This window comes from Peromyscus maniculatus, chromosome 9 (assembly GCF_049852395.1).
Source record: "Peromyscus maniculatus bairdii isolate BWxNUB_F1_BW_parent chromosome 9, HU_Pman_BW_mat_3.1, whole genome shotgun sequence".
In the NCBI taxonomy this organism is placed as follows: Eukaryota; Metazoa; Chordata; class Mammalia; order Rodentia; family Cricetidae; genus Peromyscus; species Peromyscus maniculatus.
The window spans coordinates 44,986,916-45,005,289 of NC_134860.1; the positions used below are offsets into that span (position 1 = coordinate 44,986,916).

The 18,374-nt window shown below is 40.7% G+C and overlaps 1 protein-coding gene across 3 annotated transcripts in view; it reads right to left on the minus strand.

The window, feature by feature from the left end:
- Wdhd1 (WD repeat and HMG-box DNA binding protein 1) overlaps window positions 1–18,374 on the minus strand; it is a 43,441-nt gene that overhangs the window by 9,553 nt on the left and 15,514 nt on the right. For all 3 annotated transcript variants that reach the window (XM_076544848.1, XM_076544849.1, XM_076544850.1), the window contains exons 10-17: window positions 16,498–16,711; window positions 15,288–15,469; window positions 13,757–13,941; window positions 12,025–12,266; window positions 8,736–8,873; window positions 6,792–6,948; window positions 1,365–1,479; window positions 604–735 (exon numbers count right to left, since the gene is read on the minus strand). In XM_076544848.1, the coding sequence (XP_076400963.1) occupies window positions 604–735; window positions 1,365–1,479; window positions 6,792–6,948; window positions 8,736–8,873; window positions 12,025–12,266; window positions 13,757–13,941; window positions 15,288–15,469; window positions 16,498–16,711 (1,365 nt within the window). The remainder of the gene's footprint in view (window positions 1–603; window positions 736–1,364; window positions 1,480–6,791; window positions 6,949–8,735; window positions 8,874–12,024; window positions 12,267–13,756; window positions 13,942–15,287; window positions 15,470–16,497; window positions 16,712–18,374) is intronic.

An 18,374-nucleotide genomic window follows, 5' to 3' on the forward strand; every position in this document is an offset into this window, starting at 1 on the left:
AATTTAGTGTGTAAGTTCTAACTAGGGCTGGGCATGGTGGCACATGCCTTTACTCACACGGGAGACAGAGCAGGTGGATCTCTGAGTTTGAGGCCAGACTGGTCTACAAGGCAAGTTCCAGAATAGCCAGGGCTACACAGACAAACCCTCTTTTAAAGAAAAAAAGGATTTCAACCTAAGAAAATGTGGTAATTTAAATGTATCTGGCCCCTATAAGCTCATAGGGAGTGGCACTACTAGGTGTGGCCTTGTTGGAGGAGGCTGGAGGGCACATGTTCAATTGGGCACTTGTTGCAAGTGTGTCACTGTGGGAGTGGGCTTCGAGGTCTCTTTTTCTCAAGCTTCCCCCAGTGTGACAGTCAGTCCATTTCCTGTTGCCTCTGAGTCAAGATGTAGACTCTTGGCTCCAGCACCACATCTGCCTGCATTCTCCGTGTTCCCTGTCATGATAATGGACTGAACCTCTGAAACTGTAAGCGAGCCACCCCAATTAAATGTTTTCTTCCTAAGAGTTGCCGTGGTCATGGTGAACTTTCATGGCAAGATAAACCCAAACTAAGACAGAGTAATTAAATGTTCATTTTTTCAGCACATTTTACTCACCGCAAGCATTTTCATCAGAAGCTCTTGCTGCTCTCTTACTGCCTGATTTTTAGTGCTCTCCTCATAGTCATAACCATTTTTAGCCAAGTAATCAAGGTAGTTGTGAAACAAGACTGAATGCCAAAATTGTTCCTGCAAAATGGATCAAAGCACATAAAACCTTTAACATCCTCTTAATACCCCTCAAGTGTTAGGTACATCTTACAATACCAGCTTTAAACTATTTTCTGAAACCCTCCTTTCTATACAAGCTTATTTTACAACTCTAATTTCAATGTGGTATTATAGCTCGGCCTTATGTTCCAATCTTTTAAAAAAAAAAAAGGTGTCTATGTGTGTATTTGCATAATATTTATATCTCTTATATTAATTAGTTCTCAGAGAACTCGGTAAACTAGTCCTGTAGATGACTTGCTTCCTAACTAGAATAACTAACTGCAAGGCTTCAAATGTCTCTTAGGACAACAGAGCTAGGTCTAGAGTAGGATGAGTTTATGGTCAGAGAGCAGCAGGCTTACCTGACCCTACCACGGAAGGCCGAGCCCCGGTAAGGCCCTCCCAGTCATAACCACTTCCTCTGCAGTGAGCCCTGGAAGCTGTGACAACGACCACATCGGGTGGCCCTGGGATCACAAGCAGTGCCCTACTGCATTATTTAATCACTGTGTAGTACTACTCAACACTGGCCGCTGTGATGACTTAAAGTCTTCTGTGTCACGGGTACTCACTATCAAATTGAGAGTATTAAGACATCTGCATACCTCCATCTGGCCTTTCTCTGTCCCAGTCTGACAATAAGGAAGCTTAAAGGATAATATGGCCACGGCGGGACGTGGAAGGGTGGGAGGGAACCGAGACCCTTTACAAGGGATGCACCTGTCAGTGAAGAAAAAAGTCCCACCTTAAAGACTTTCTACAGGATGACAAAAGCTGCTAAAATAAAAACTTTTCAGGAATTAGGAACTATGAACAGTAATGCTACTCTAATAGGCCCGTGGATTTCAAATGTTTTATAACTACTCCTAGTATTATTAAATGCCCACCAGAGAAATTAAGAAGCAGCCACACTCAAAAATGCTGTTCACATGATACATGCCCCTTTGTCATGAAATGTCAACCTCTTCTTTATTGTTTGACAATATGAGCCGGGCATGGCGGCACGCCTTTAATCCCAGCACTCAGGAGGCAGAGGCATGCGGATCTCTGTGAATTCAAGGCCAGCCTGGCCTACAAAGCCAGAGTTCCAGAACACCCAGAGCTGCAACACAGAGGAAACCAAAAAACCAACCAACCAACCAACCACACCAACAAAACCACAAACTAATTTTTTTTTTAGCATACAATCTTATTTCTTTTTCTTCTCTTTTATGGTTTTATAGAGATTGTAGCACAGAGTGTGAGATAGGAGTATGAACACTTCAAACGTGAAAAATCTGCTGTGGAAACTGCCATGCACTTAGTCACAAGGACCAGTCTGCCACTTGGGTGAATGAAAAAGGCAGGGCATGTGCATTCAGAGGACAAGGACACACATGCATGCCACTAACAAGCAGGAAGAACATTCTATCTGTAAAGAGACCAGTCTTTTATTTAACCTTTTCCAACTCAAACACTTCCTTGATTTCATCACAAAGAAAAAAGATACGATTAGGATTTTATTTAAAAGTCACTTTCCAGGCCATTGTACATCACAGCAGGACACTGATCATATTATTTTCTTAGCTTTAAAGGCTTGAACTAAAGACTTTTTCCTCATGGAGGAATTGAGGTGTGTGTGTGTGTGTGTGTGTGTGTGTGTGTAACATCTGACTGCCAATTTAGTAGAGTTTGTCTATTATGGACATGTTTCTTATAAACCATGTTTAAACTACTTGGAGTAGGAAATGTGAAAGGGTGAGCTATGTTACTAAGGAGACAAAGCTACTTCAACTGCCTTTCTAACTGATCACAGAATCTGTTCTGTTATTATATTAAAGGAAGAACTGAAAAGCTGTCAAGCTACAGAACACTGTGGCCAGTGTGCAGATTATCCCTCTGCAGTAGGCAAGCTTTACACTATCCTCTGGACCGGCCAGACTCTCTTCTGGGTTTCAGGGGCCTTTGTCACACCTCTTTAAAGCACACATTCGGGAGCATGACTGTACGGGCCTACCTCTTCCAGGTGGCACTTGATTTGTGTAGTATAGTATGTGCAGCCAGGACTCTAACAAACGCTTGTTAAATGAACACAACCAGAGAAACGAATCCGGGCCAGCAAGATGGCTTGGTGGGTAAAGGGGTTTGCTGACAAGATTGATGGCCTGAGTTCCATACCCTTAGCAACCATGGGCCAAGGAGATAAACTACTCCCACAAACTGGCCTCTTACCTCTGCGTGTTCAACACAGCATTCATGCACCCACTCACATCATACACATACACAATAGAAAAGAAAAACCAATTTACTTGCAGGTTCATTAAAGAGGTTTGTTTTTTTTTAAAAACAAAAGAGCAAAGGGAGGAAGGCTGCTCTTTGCTCACAGAAAATAGCACAGATAAATTAACCCCAGTTATGTATTAATCACTAGTAATCATGAAAACATTCTTTGGAGGAAACAATGATAGCAGTTTTGCTAAACTGAAGTTCAGTTCAAAAAAAGTACAAGTGAGCTGGGTGTAGTGGCGCACACCTTCAACCCAGCACTCAGGAGGCAGAGGCAGGCAGGTCTCTGTTGCAGGTCAGTCAGGGACATACAGAGAGAACCTGCAGGTTTCTCCCCACAAACAAGTATAGATGTTATCTCTACTTACTACAGCAATTATTTTTAAATTCATACTTAAAGGAAGGTGTTTTGAACTCACAAATTAATCAATTAATTAACTTTAAAGTTCTGGGATTGAAACTGGGGCCTTTCCCATTAAACTGTATTTCCAGCCCTTATTTAACTATTTCTAACAAACTGTACTCCCGAAATTGTGTTAAGAAACACATTTAGCCGGGCGGTGGTGGCACACGCCTTTAATCCCAGCACTCGGGAGGCAGAGGCAGGAGGATCTCTGTGAGTTTGAGGCCAGCCTGGTCTCCAAAGCAAGTTCCAGGAAAGGTGCAAAGCTACACAGAAAAACCCTGTCTTGAAAAAAAAAAAAAAAACAGAAAAAAAAAAAAAACAAAAACACACATTTAAAGTGATAGGAGGTAGAGATAGTCTTAGAAACAGAAAACCTGCCTCGCATTTGTGAGGCCCTTCATTCAGACTCAAGCACTGCCTCTCCAACGCCATCATCAAAACAAAATAGTAAAGAAACAAGTATTATTAACCAGAAAGCAAAATACCTGTGACCAAGAATGGAAAGAATTTGGACACAATGGCACATGCCTCTTTAATCCCAGCACTTGGAGGCAGAGGCAGGTGGATCTGTTTAGTTTGAGGCCAGCCTGGTCTACAAAGTGAGTTCTAAGACAGCCAGGACTATACAGGTAAGAGCTGCATTGTCTCAAACAAAAACAAAACCCCTAATTTTTATCAGCTAACCTTCAATGGACACGACTCACTTGGTGACACGGACCGTCTATGTATACTCTACTTACAAAATCATTTCACCTTCCCAGCAGTTCTGAGATGGGTACTTTCTTTCTGTGCAAGAGCTGAGGAAAAGGCACGAAGTCTAAACGGTATGACCTGGCTGCGCAGCAGGCAGCATGACTCAGAGACTGAGCTGTGGACCTTGTAGAATATTTGAAGGTGTGTCACTTCTGTTCATGTTGCATTTGTTGAACTCTGTGAAGCTGTGTTACTGTGCCTGTCTAAAACACCTGATGGTCTATAAGAGCTGAACGACCAATAGAGGCAAGGGAAAGGATAGGCGGGGCTGGCGTGCTGAGAGATTATATAGAGGAAAAAGATCCAGGAGCCAGATAAGTAGGAGGACATCAGGGGCCAGCCACCCAACTATACAGCCAGCCACGGAGTAAGATTTACAGAAATAAGAGAACAGGAAAAGCCCAGAGGCAAAAGATAGTCAGGATAATTAAGGGTAAGGAAAGCTGGCTAGAAACTGAGCCAAGCTAAGTAAGGCTGGGCATTCATAATTAAGAATAAGCCTCCATGTGTGATTTATTTGGGAGCTGGGTGGCGGGCCCCCCAAAGAGTAATAAAACAACAGACCTTGAATGATACCACACTACCTTTCTGAGTAACAAAGCCCACACTATCTTTACCACAAACACCAAGAGCAAACCGAAGCCTTGAGAAATTTTAAATAACTTTCCTGATAGCAAGGATGGGTAAGTTTCATTAAACACAGCAGTAGACTACTGAAGAAAGCTGTAGGGTCTCTTCCCTGGTCTTTAGTTATCTCTACCATACAAAGGAAAACAATCATCTCTAAATTAGTGTAAATGAACGAGCAGACAGGCACCGTGGTACAGTTATCCTCTCGCTGAAGCCAGCCAGGCTCAAATCCTTAAGAAGCTCTCAAAAAAAGGAGGAGGAGGAAACAGCAGCAGCAGTGACTGAGTAGCACTTTCCAACCTCTGAAAAAAAATCTTTGTTTATTTAGAATAAGACCAAGGAAAGTATGAAAATACCCTATCTCAACGCACAGAACTAAACACAATTTCATTTTTTTTTCCTTTCTGTGTTTGAACCACAGTCACAATACAAACCTCAGGCTAGCCTTGAGCTAGTCCCAATTCTCCAATTCAACCATACCTGGCAGAAATAAATTCTTCACAAGCAGACTCTTAACTGTTGGGATTAAAGGTGTGCACCACCACCAGCCAGCTTAATTTTTTTTTTTTAAAGATGTATTTGAGCTGAGCCCAGTTTGGGCTACATGAGATTCAATTTCAAAAAAACCAAAATAATTTTTAAATTAAATTTTGTTATTCTTAATTATGAGTATGGCCGAGCGTGGCTTTGTGCAAGTATATAAGGTGCCCCAGGAGGCTGGAAGACTGTACTGGATCCCCTGGAGCTAGAGCTACAGTTGTGAACAGCACATCTTTAATCCTGGCACTTCAGAGGCAAAACAGGTGGCTCTCTGAGTTCTAGGCCAGCCTGGTCTACATGTTAGACGCTGTCTCAAATAATAAGATGAAACAAAATGAGTCATCTTAACTTTAGTAAGCACTAGAGAGGCCAGTAAAATTCCTCATGGGTTCAAACCATAACCTCCTATTAAGACGTAATATGAATTCTTTAACTCTAACTCAAACTACTAAATAGCTTTATTTCTAGAAATAGAAAGACAAGAAGTTTCTGAGGACAACCAAACATTCCAACACTGATTAAAAGTTAATATGTAGTCTCAAAACAAAACACAAGGTCTCATTAAGTAACCCTGGCTGACCTGTAACTCATTTTGAAGACCAGATTGACCTCAGACTCAGATTCAGCAGCTTCTGCCTCCAGAGTGCTGTGCCACCACGCCCAGATTTTTCTTTAAAAATTAAAATTGCATTTCCCCCTGTACAGAGGATGACATTTAGGGCCTCCTGCATGCTAAGCAAGCATTACCACTAAGTCATATCCCCAGCTAACTAATATAGCTTATAATACTAAATATGTCAACAATGGAATTCTGCAGATTCTAGACAAACGTGGAAATAAGCATTAAAAACCTTTACGGTACTAAATTCACTTTTGCATTGTCTAAAACGACTGTATTTTCCCTTCTCAAATCCCCACAGTGTAGACTACTCCTCCCTCCGCCCCCACAAACACTCCTGCTCTTGTCTCATAGTCTGCCTAGAGATGCCGGGAATAGAATATAGGAATTCCTGTTAACTTATTCTGTCTCTGGAGATACCCTATTCTGGGTATTTTTATAAGTGGAATCAAACAATATGTAGTCCTTTAAGACCTGATTTCTTTTACTTAGCATAATGTTTTCAAGGTTCATTTACATTATAAGTATGTATCAGCAATTTATAACTTTCTACAGCCCAGTAATATAGATAGATCACATTTTAATTTCCCCTTCATCAGCTGACAGAAGACGAAAAGAAAATAAATGTACGGAGAGTCCCATACAAAGAAGAAGTGGAGCCAGGCAAGTGTACAAGTGTAAATCCTAGCACTCAGGAGACAAGGGGAGGACTGCCTGAGTTAAGAGGCCAGACTCAGTTCTACAGCAAGATCTTATCTCAGCCCCTGCCCCTAAATCAATCATAAATCAATCAACTTTCTATACCGTGGAATAGCCCACCTTAGCTGCTGGGGATTTTCATGGATACCAACCACCCAGTAGTGATCAGATTTTCCTCTGCAGTGTTCTCTTATGTTACATATAGGAGTCCATGTATTCCCAAGGCCTCTGTTAAGCATGCGAACACAGCCTTCGGAATCCACATAACAGGGAGTACCTAAATACCAACAACAAAGAAATCACTTGAAAATACAGCTATGTACTGTTTAATAAACCTTCAAAAGACATACCAAGGATTCCACTTCCATTTCAAAAGCAAAAAGAGGGGGAGATAATTCAAGGTTGCTTTCTGCAAAACTTCATTACCACACAGCCCCAACTGGGGGGGAAAAAAAAAACCTGGATCTGACTAAAATTTATTTTAAAAAACCAAAACCAAAACCAAAACAACAAAACAGTTTCAGTGAAAACTATGCCCCCTGCTGGAATATAACAGTAATTCTTTTAAGTCAATTCAACTTTTTAAAAAGTTTAAACATGTATCATCTGAAGTCTCCTGGTTAAGAAAGATGGTACAATGACCAGCACTTGCTCTAAAGTAATGTTTTATGCCCCTTTTCTTTAATGGTCTTATTCCTGTTCTGTCAAAAGCTCCCAGGGAAGCAATTCTTAGGAAAAGAGTGAACACATCACTGTTGCCCACCTACTGTTCCTCCTCAGAAGGTACAAATTACCCCTTTTGTTATCTGTAACCATTTCCCACAGGTGCTAGACCTGGTTGGCACTTGGGAAAAGAAAAAGCTAGAGAAATGGAGGCTACTCATGGCAGCGTTATTCAAGCATAAATAACCAATAACCTTCCAACAGAAATGGCTGATACAGTCAAGATGAACCAAGGTTTTCAAGTAAACCAGTGGTCATTGAAGTGGTCATTCCTAGTAAGTTGTATTTAAGCCCTTGAGAATCAGCAGATGCTTAAATAAGGCACTCTTCAAAGCACCTGTTACAACCTACTGTAAACAGGTCAGTAATAGGACTGCCCAAGAGAAATACCATGTGACCGACAAATGTAACTTTAATCTTATTATAGTACTTTTAAACAAGAAATTTTAGCATTTAATCCAATATGGCCAAAATATTATGATTTAATACGTATGTAGTTGATGTACATGAATTACTGAGGTTTTTTTTTTTTGGGGGGGGGGGTTCTCGAAACAGGGTTTCTCTGTGTAGCTTTGGCGCCTTTCCTGGAACAAACTCTGTAGCCCAGGCTGGCCTCAAACTCACAGAGATCCGCCTGCCTCTGCCTCCCAATTGCTGGGATTAAAGGCATACGCCACCACTGCCTGGCTCTGAGTTTTTTTATATTCCTTTTTTTAACACTAATCTATATTTATAGCATATCTCAATTCAGAATGGCCACAGTTCAAGTGTTCAAGAGCCACACATAGATTAAGCATAATTTTAGAAACTTACTAACTTATGAGTAGAATTTACAGGGAAAGATATAATTTTATTAATGATTTGGATCTTCTATTTGCTATATAATAAATAAATAAATAAATAAATAAATAAATAAATAAATAAATAAATAAATAAATACCAGAAACAGAGTTTTCCAGGGCTGGAGAAATGGCTCAGCGGCTGAAAGCACCTGCTGCTCTTACAGAGGACTACAGTGTGGGTCCCAGGACTCACAGAGAGAGCTCACCACCACCTATAACTACAGCTCCAGGGAACCCAATGTCCTCTTCTGGACTCCTTGAGCACACACATACACATAATTAAATAAACATAACAATACAAACATAACTGCCTTTGTAAGCTCTCACCAGAATTCTCATGAAGAGAACAATCACTATTCTGCATAACAACTGCAGTTTCCATGTCATAGTAAAATTTAAAAACCTAAATATAAACAGTATTTTTAAATAAAGACGAAAATAACAAAAATATTTCCTTCTTGAAATATGTTTTTATTATAAAGAAAGAAAATTATCTTGCCTTCAGCAGAAAACCCCAGCCACGCAAGGTAGGATTTCCTTGTAAGAGGAAGAGGGTCGCCATGCAAAACCTGTTTTTTCTTTTGCCCCAACTCGAGCAGTTGAACGCCAAGGCACTGATCTCCATCAAACCCTGTACCTAGAGAAATGCACATATGGATCAGGACCAGAGGTTATTCAGCCATCATCAGGTCTGAATTATATTCTGGAATTAACTTTATGACACATTCTTAAAATAGCACTGTTTTTTATAGTTAACCCACACAAGGAATCGTTCTGATACATTACAAACAGATTAATATACTACACTGACTATTTGTAGAAAGCAGTTATTCATTCACTCAGGAACATTTGTGGAGGACATAACCGACACCATTTCCTTGTCATGATCTTGGACTATACAAATGTAGAAAGGGAAGTGAGCAACAGGTGTTCACCATTCCTGCTTCTTCACTGTGGATGGAATGTGACCAGCTAATTTAATAAGGCTGATTGCCTTTACATCCTCACCATGATGGACTGTGCCAGAGTAAGCCCTTCTCCCTCAAGCTGGTTATATCACGTACTTTCTACTATTATTATCATCATTATCATTATTATTATTATTATTGGTTTTTCAAGACAGGGTTTCTCTGTGTAGCCCTGGCTGTCCTGGGACTCTCTCTGTAGACCAGGCTGGCCTCGAACTCAGAGATTGACATGCCTTTGCCTCCTGAGTGCTGGGATTAAAGGCTGCACCACCACTGTCTCACACAGGTACTTTATCACAGCAACAGGAAAAGAAACTAAACAGGGCCATTCAGAAATGGCTGGATACTCTGTCTTAATCCCAATCCAAAACTCATTTACCAGACCAGGCTGGCCTTGACTCACAGAGATCTACCTGCCTCTGCCTCCCGAGTGCTGAGATCAAAGGCGTGCACCACTAGTGGCCAGCTTCATTCACCACTTTTTATGAGACTAAAACAGCAAGCTTTACAATCAAGCATCCTGACACAGTCCAATCCAAAGATACTTATTTGAGGAATGATGGTAGGAAAATATTGTCTTTGTTTCCAATAACTAAACCATTATGTTTCTTTAAGAGTAGAAAACTTCCCATGGACAGCAAACACACTGAATTCATATACATTTTAGTCAAGGTGCTTCAGGTGGTGGGATGGCAGGCACAGTTCCGAGTGCATATTGGGCATTCCGAACCCAGTGAAGTCACACCAACAAAGACAAGCCTTATACAAACACTACAGACTTACTGCGCGCTTTGAATTAATTTATGGTTGCATTTAGAAGCCTTTTACCATTGCTAAATTTTTTGGTGACTGCCATTCAGTTATATAACCTCATATGGGCTCACGTTTAAAAACTGGTTACAGTGACACAGGAACAGGGACTGGAAAGGTCCTAAGACAGAAATAAGGATGAAGAGTTCACAGAACAGAGTGGCCAGCGTGACCACAGCAGCCTGAGAGACAATGGAAAGGCAGGAGGTTGAAGAAACAGAGGACATTCAGATCACGTAGGACCAGTAAAAGCCTTGTTCTGGCAAGTAGTTTGGTTGCAATTATAAAAATGAAAGGAAGCTAGAGAAATTGAAGCAGAAAAGGGAGGTGAGCTATGCTTTTAAAAGATCACCCCGGCAGCTATGCAGCAAACAGACTGTAACGAGCCAGCGTTAAGAGCTGAAAGACTAGTCGGGGCGACCGTGACCAGCAATGCAGCATGACATGTGGGTGTTAGTTTATGAAATGAGACAGACTTGGAATGGGCTAGTCCACAGAACAAAACAGGTTCTGACCATACTGAAGGAGTTTATGTGGCTTGAGCGGTTGTTAAAATGAACTGTTAACATGCTAATTACCAAGGTGACCAAACTGCTAAACAGAATGTTTGGAAGAAAAATTGTAAAGGTTTCACTTATATGGCCAAGATGAGTTCGAAAGGCCAGTGAAAACACAACACACATTTTCCAAATGAGCAACCAAATATGGATGCCCACAGACAAGATATGAGGTAGGACTAGTATACCAGTTTAGAAGAAGACATGGACACACATATTTAAAACCATATTTTTAAATAAAATCCCCTACAGTAGTTTCTCAAACTGTTTTGGGGTGGCTTTTTTGTTTTGTAGAGACAGGGTCTGACTTTCTGGACAGATATAGAGCTCTGACTCACCTGGAACTCTCTTATGTAGACTAGGGTGACCCTGAAAGCAGGAGGTATCTGCCTCTACCTCCCAAGTGCTGGGATTAAAGGTGTGCACCACCACACCTGGCTTTCAAGCTGTATTTTTGTTTTTGTTTTTCAAGACAGGGTTTCTCTGTCTAGCTTTGGAGCCTGTCCTGGAACTCACTCTGTAGCCCAGGCTGGCCTCGAACTCACAGAGATCCACCTGGCTCTGCCTCCCGAGTGCTGGGATTAAAGGCCACCACCGCCCAGCTACTTGTTTGTTTTTTGGCCCAGCTACTTGTTTGTTTTTTGAGACAGGGTCTCTCTATGTAGCCTTGGCTGTCCTGGAACTCACTCTGTAGACCACGCTGGCCTGGAACTCACAGAGCTCCACTTGTCTCTGTGTCCTGAGTGCTGGGATTAAAGGCGTGCGCCACCGCCGCCCAGGGAAAATCTATTTTTTATTGTAGTTGCGCTGTCAACAGACTGCAAGGCTCTGACCTTCCGAGAATACCAGGGAAGATGAAGTTAACTCCAGCAAAAAGTCAACACCAGGAGGAGCCAAAAGGAGAAAAAGAGTGGTCAGTGAGGGGAAAAGTTAGACAAGGATGTCACAGAAGTCAAGAAAAGACAGTGTTTTCATCACCATTGTTGAAAACAAAACAAATAACCTCGATCACTAACCTCGCTAAGGTCTCTGTTAACATGGAGGAAGGGCAGGGGGCGAGATAAGGATAGAAACGAGGAAAAGGAGGACCCACTTCTGAAAAGCCACGCTCACAGTTGCCCTGGTCTGTCACACTAGAAGTTGTAGGTTATTCTGAGGTATTTATACTGAACAGTGTACCCGCCAAAAGATACACTTTATCCATGCAAAAACCAGGTTTTACCTTGGAATTCCCTCTGTAACAGTCTATAAATAAATGGAGCATCCTCAGTTTCCTTGCTTAGTAACGCAGCAGAATTTTCTAAATTCAAAGACTACAGTGATGAAAATACTAAGTAAATGTAAAAGGAGGTATACAATCAAAAAAGGATGTCAATAACAATAAAAAAAATAGCTCAAATAGTTTCCATTTTACTCAAGATGCTGTTATCATGTAAGACATGGAAAAACCCACCTCTATGGTAAACAATGCAAAGCTGTTCTCCGTGTCCTGCCATGGACACCACGGGTCCAGGAAGGCAGAAGACTTCCTTCTGAACACCTCCAATAGTAAACAGCCGGAGGAGCAAGGCACTAGTAGCAGCAGCAGCCCACCCTTGACCGAGACAAATGGCTTCAATATCCTCACTCTGAGGCATGTCTACTATCCACTCTTTGCTGGAATCCCAGGAACTGAAGTGCAGGCAGTGAAGCTTGCTAAGAAATAAAATAAGACAGAAACAACCAAAGTTTTACATGTGGTTTTCTTTTTCTCCCTGAGACAAGGTTTCTCTGTATAGCAGCCCAGACTGTCCTGGAACTCACTCTGTAAACCAAGCTGGATTTGAACTCAGAGATCCGCCGGCCTCTGCCTCCCGAGTGCTGAGATTAAAGGCATGCAGATATTTTTATACATAATTAATCATGATGCCAAAGTTTATTTTTCTATTTTATTACAATTGATTTTAATGAAGTAATCATGAAAAAATTCATTTGGGGTGTGCATGCGTGTGTGCATGTCTAGTATCAGGCATAAAACCACTGCCTTGAAGGTGATAAATACTCTGTGTCTGTTACATCCCAAACCCATGAAATAAACTTAAAATAATCTATGTTTAATCTGTTGACTCATATTTTTTAAGGATATTTGAAGATATAAGAACATATTTACAAAATACTGAATGCAAAATAGGATGTAAAGGCTATGAAGTGTTTCTATACCATAAATACACAAACAACAACCAAGACTTTAGCCAAGTTACAAAGTTACAAAGTAGCAAAACTTTAAGCAATAGTTCTCATTTAAAAAAAAAAATGAAAGATCAAAAGGAAAGAAAAAGGAATCATATATCATCAGTAAAACTATTAACACTGCTACAAGTTAATGTATTTCCAGTCTTTTCTCTGTATGAATTTGGAATACAGGCACCACCTGAATTTGGAAACAGAAGAAAAACTAACTTTCTGAATACTAATTTTAAAATAAAAAGGAAATATACAGAGCTGTAATATATGTCTAAGGAGAACAAAAAGGATATCTGTCTACCTATCAAACCATGTAAACTAGTCCATAATCCACTAAGCAAAAAGAAAACCTTGATATTTATTACATCTTAATGTTATCTTCCTTTAAAAATTTCAAATCTCATCTATGGCAACAAAACAAACACAAAAAAACTGAGGCCAGCAGTTATTCAAGACTAGGACTGAATTAATATTAAGAAATATGAAAATTTTCAGATAATAAAAAATATTCTATACTCTGTAGTAGTATTTACTCACAAGTATATACAAATCTGTCAACTCATCAACCTGAAGTATGGTTACATTTTCTTGTATATAAATTATACTACAATAAACTAAATTTTAAAAGGAGGGTTCATACAAAAAAGATGTCAAGGATACATATCAAACTATTAATTCTGAGAGAATTCTAAAGGGAATTTTCAAAGGAATGAAAGGAACTTTCATTTTCTGAATGTTCTATGAATGGTACAGTAATAATAGTAACAGCAGTAACAACATAAAATATAACCTCATCTCTACTGTATTATAAATTACATCCTATCATTTTCCCACGCAGAAGATGCAATGAGGAGACAACACTCTGAGGTGAACTCTGCTTACACCCAGTTCTAGTTTCTGGTGTTCCGTAGTAGAAGACACAATTTGATCTAACAGTTCACTGCCAGATTTCCCCTATGTACCTTGCTAGTTCATCAGTGCTTTCACAGGCCAACAAAATTGCTTCATGGGAAAGAGTTCCCATTGTGTAATTGAATGCATTGGGCAGGTGCGTTGCATGGTGGATGGAGGTGTCGTGGAACTCCACATCTATGGCACTGTCTTGATCATCGTTATAGCAGCGAATAATCCCAACAGAGTTCCACACCTATGAGTATGTAAGATAGAGTAAGAAAAACAGCAACTCCTAAGGCTACATTGCAAGAGCTCTGACTAACAACACTAACTCAAGCTGTACCTAGAGTTACCACATTTTATCTAACTCAGCATAGCTTCAGAAGCAGTGGTCATATGAGAGCTACAATGACTAATTATTCTTTCCTTTATAAAAAGTCACAGAATCAATTGGCAAATGGAGTGTTTAACATGTTAAGAATTACATTAAGTAATACAATGAAAAAGCACTTAACCAAGCCATTACATTCTTCAAAAAAAATACCTTGAACTTTTGAGTTTCTACACAAATAAAGATGTAAGTGCCACAGATTTATTTTTCTGGTCAAGTAACTGGTTTGTTATAGGATAAATATATAAATTGTTACCATTTAGAAAGTTTATTTTTCACTTATGTACATTATAGGCTCACACTTGGTCCTTGTCTGTCTGTCTTTTTAATGTGTAAGAGTGTTTTTCCTGCGTGTAGGTATGTATATTCACCATGTGCACGTCTGGTGCCACCAAGGCCAGAAAAGCATAATGTTAACATTGCTATAAAATAAAATATTGACGCTAAGATGTATTTCTTGATGAGAATTTTTAATAACAATAGTTTTATCATAAAATATCACTCTTTGTATTTACACAAAAATGTATGCCAAGACTATGTCTTCAATAAAAACGTCTAACAAACTGGGTGGTGGTGGCACACGCCTTTAATCCCAGGAGGCAGAGGCAGGCGGATCTCTGTGAATTCGAGGCCAGCCTGGTCTACAGAACAAATTCCAGGACAGCCAGGGCTACACAGAGAAACCCTGCCTCAAAAAAAAAAAAAAAAAAAAAAAGAAAAGAAATGAAAAGAAATTGTCTTAAAAAACATCTTCCAACAAATGTTTTAGGATCCAAGTAATATTTTATATAAAAAATATAGCCAGGCATGACAGTACACACCTATAATCCCAGCACTCAGGAGGCAGAGGCAGGAGGCTATCACAAATTTGAGGTCAACCTGGTCTACATAGTGAGTTCTAGGCTACTCAGTGAGATTTTAAGAAATAAGGTTTGGAAATATTCCAACAAGTATTACAAGATACATAGTCATATTTTTATGTTATTTCATTTTGCAAAACAGAATTCACAAAATCTTCAATAGTAAGATTGAAATAAGATTAAAAATTTTAGTTAACCATGAAATAAACCCACCATAAAACTATATCAGTCAAAATGCTCTAGCCCACTTAAGCAAAGTTTTTGAAATTATGTTTCAATCCATCAAATAAGTAGGGAGGAAACAATGCTGAAGAATGACTTAAAAGTTAGGTGTAGAAGAAGGCTTACCATGAATCTGTGAGAGAGATGCAAGGGTGTAGAACTGGGCTGCAACGGCTTTTGTCGGGGTGTTGGCATGGGCCCATCGTAGAATGGCCTTTGGGGTTTTGTAAGGGGGAGATTGTGAAGACTGCCTGCCTGGTCATCTTCCCCTTCCTCTTTGTGAAGATCGGTTTTTAGCACTGTAGCATCTACAGTACAAAGCAGTATAAGACAATCACAAAAAGAAAAACATTCTGGAAGAGCAGAGTGACACTCCCACGTTTCTGAGCAATAGCTGACACACGAGTCGCCTCCCCCGGCATGTTAAAGACGCAGACGCAGAGTGACGATTCAAAGGTCCCGGGAGGCGGAACACATGGTGCCTCCCGTCAACCTAGGCAAGGACACCCAACTCTGCTGGTAGTCACTGCATTGTTAGCTACCACCTACTTACAGTACAAACTCAGTTTACAAATCCTTCATTTCTATCTCGTTTTTAAAGACGTTCTGGGTGGACCAGTGAGATGATTAAGCAGTTAAAGCTGCTTTCTGTGCAAACCTGGTAACCCGACTTCGATCCCCAGAACCCACATACAGGTGGAGGGAGAGAGCCAGCTCCATGTATGCTGTGACGTGCACACACACACACACACACACACACACACACACACACACACACGAATCATACTTGTCTTTAAAGCTCCGGGGCTGTGGAGATGGCTCCATGGTGTTCACCATGTCCTTGTGGGTCCCAGAGACCGAGCCCAGGTTGTCAGCCTTAACGGGCAGGCACTTTTGCCTGATGAGCCGTCTCACTGGCCCATTTAGTTTCCTGTGTCTTTGAGTGCAGATGTGAACAGGCCACGGCACACGTGTGCGGGCGGGGTCAGAGGATGACTCTGGGAACTGAGTTCTCTCCTGCTACCTCGTGGGATATCTGGGACTCAAACTCGGGTGACGAGGCCGGGCATAAACGCCTCTACCCTCTGAGCCAGCCCCCTCTCTAACTTTTCTATTGTCAGTTTCACTGAGTTAATCTCTATCATTTCCTCTTTGTTCGGACTATAGCTTACTTTATAGTTTGTTAAAAAGGCTTACATGGTTGACTTGAAATTTTTTTAACATAGGATTTAGAATGTAGCACTACACACTAATGAAGCCATCTCTGATAGTTTTAATAACATTTGGAAAACTAATCAGCAAGGGGATGATCACACGCACAAAGTCAAATTCATACCAAGTGAGTTTTCATCATCTCCCAAGACATGGCTTCGCCGTCGGAGACGATCTGCAGCCATCATGAGGTCATCATCATCCTCATCCTCATCATTTATAACTCCTTTTGGAAAAGAAGGGATCTCAACCGCATTGTCATTTAGAAAATCGCCAGCACTACTTGTATCATCTCCATCAAAAAGGTCATTGTAATCCTTTTCCACTCTACTAGACACCTTGGAAAATTAAATTAGAACACATCAGTAAGTGATCTAGAACAACAATCAGGCAAAAGGCGGCTCTTTTTCTTTGGCTGTGAACGTGGCGCCGGAGATAAAAGTTCCTTGCACATAAATGTATAGCCTTGATCCCAAGGGCAACATTTTGTGTTTTTGGTTTTTTGAAACACTGTCTCGTATATCCCACATTGGCCTCACACGCACGATGCCACTGAGGTTGACCTGAAACTTCTGGTCCTGCTGCTCTGCCTACAAGTGCAGGGACTCCAGACAGCCAACACATCTGGCTCCTAGAGACGTGTATCAACTCTGCCAAGCACATACCTATGATTGAAAGTGACTAACGAATACTTTTACTTTAAATGCCTTGCACCCTGGGGACAGGCCAGGTTTAGAGATAGACGTGTGTGCACTCACCACATGCAGGCAGCCACCTGAAGTGCCGTCATCACACAGCACTGCTAAGGCTGCCTGCTTTTTTGATTCAAAAACATAGCTTCGCCTGTTTTCCAGATACTGCTAAAGGACCAGGCGTGCTTTCCCTGACACTGGCTCCCGAGGCTGTTCTCAAGACACTCCGACCCACCCGCCCAGCTTTCCACAGCTGCTTCCTGACCTCCATGCCTAGTTTAAAGGCATGACTCTTCTCCATCTCTGTCGAGGCTCTCCGCAACTGCTGGGAATTTCTACCTGCCTACTATTGTTTTCCTTTCTAATAAAATAGTACTCAAGCTTCCTCCTAAGTCCATTTTAAATTAGTTTATGAATAAAACTAAGAATCCACAAAAGGGAGCCCCAATTTCCTCAATAACATGCAGTCACCATGAAGGGACAGTAAAGAAGCCCCTATACTGCCACGGTGTCCTTGAAAAAGCTTGTGGTAAAGGGGACTTAGCTGGGCAAAAAGAGCAGCGGGTTTTGAAGTTCACCCGACTGCACGCACCCTCCCTGAAGAGGAAGGAATCATGGATACTGCCAGTTTCAGGCAGTTCCACCAGGGCAGAATCAGAGTGGAGGGGAAGGTGGGAATCTGGTAGAAGTGCTGTGACCTTGGAAGGAGCAAGAGTGAGGTCACTGTCACTTCCAAGATGCCTTTTTCCAAAAGTATTTGAAATATTTCACCACAATATATTTAGAGGAAAATACTTTCTATGAGTTCACATACATAGTCACTTTGTGTAAGTGTTCTGAATGTTCTTTCAAGGTATAACATTTTCAGTGCAAAATAAATCTTTAAATGGGCAGGGTCCACATATGATTCCATGAGGGGCTTGAATTTTTTTTGTTGTTGTTATTTGGGGTTTTTTTTGTTTTGGTTTTTCATGACAGGGTTTCTCTATGTAGCCCTGGCTGTCCTGGAACTCACTCTGTAGATCAGGCTGGACTCGAACTCAAAAAGATCCATCTGCCTCTGCCTCCCAAGTCCTGGGATTAAAGATCTGTGCCACCACTGCCCAGCAGAGGGAATTGAATTTTAAATTGTGCTTTTCATGGAATATTCTTGTAGGATGTACTTCTTTCTAAGTACTACTTAGTGTATTTTATTCTTGAAATAAGAATTTTAACTAATCAAATTATATAATGTAAAGATTATTAGAAGTATATTCAAAGTATCATAGTTTTCAAAACTCTTGAGAATATCCGGGAATGATGATTTATT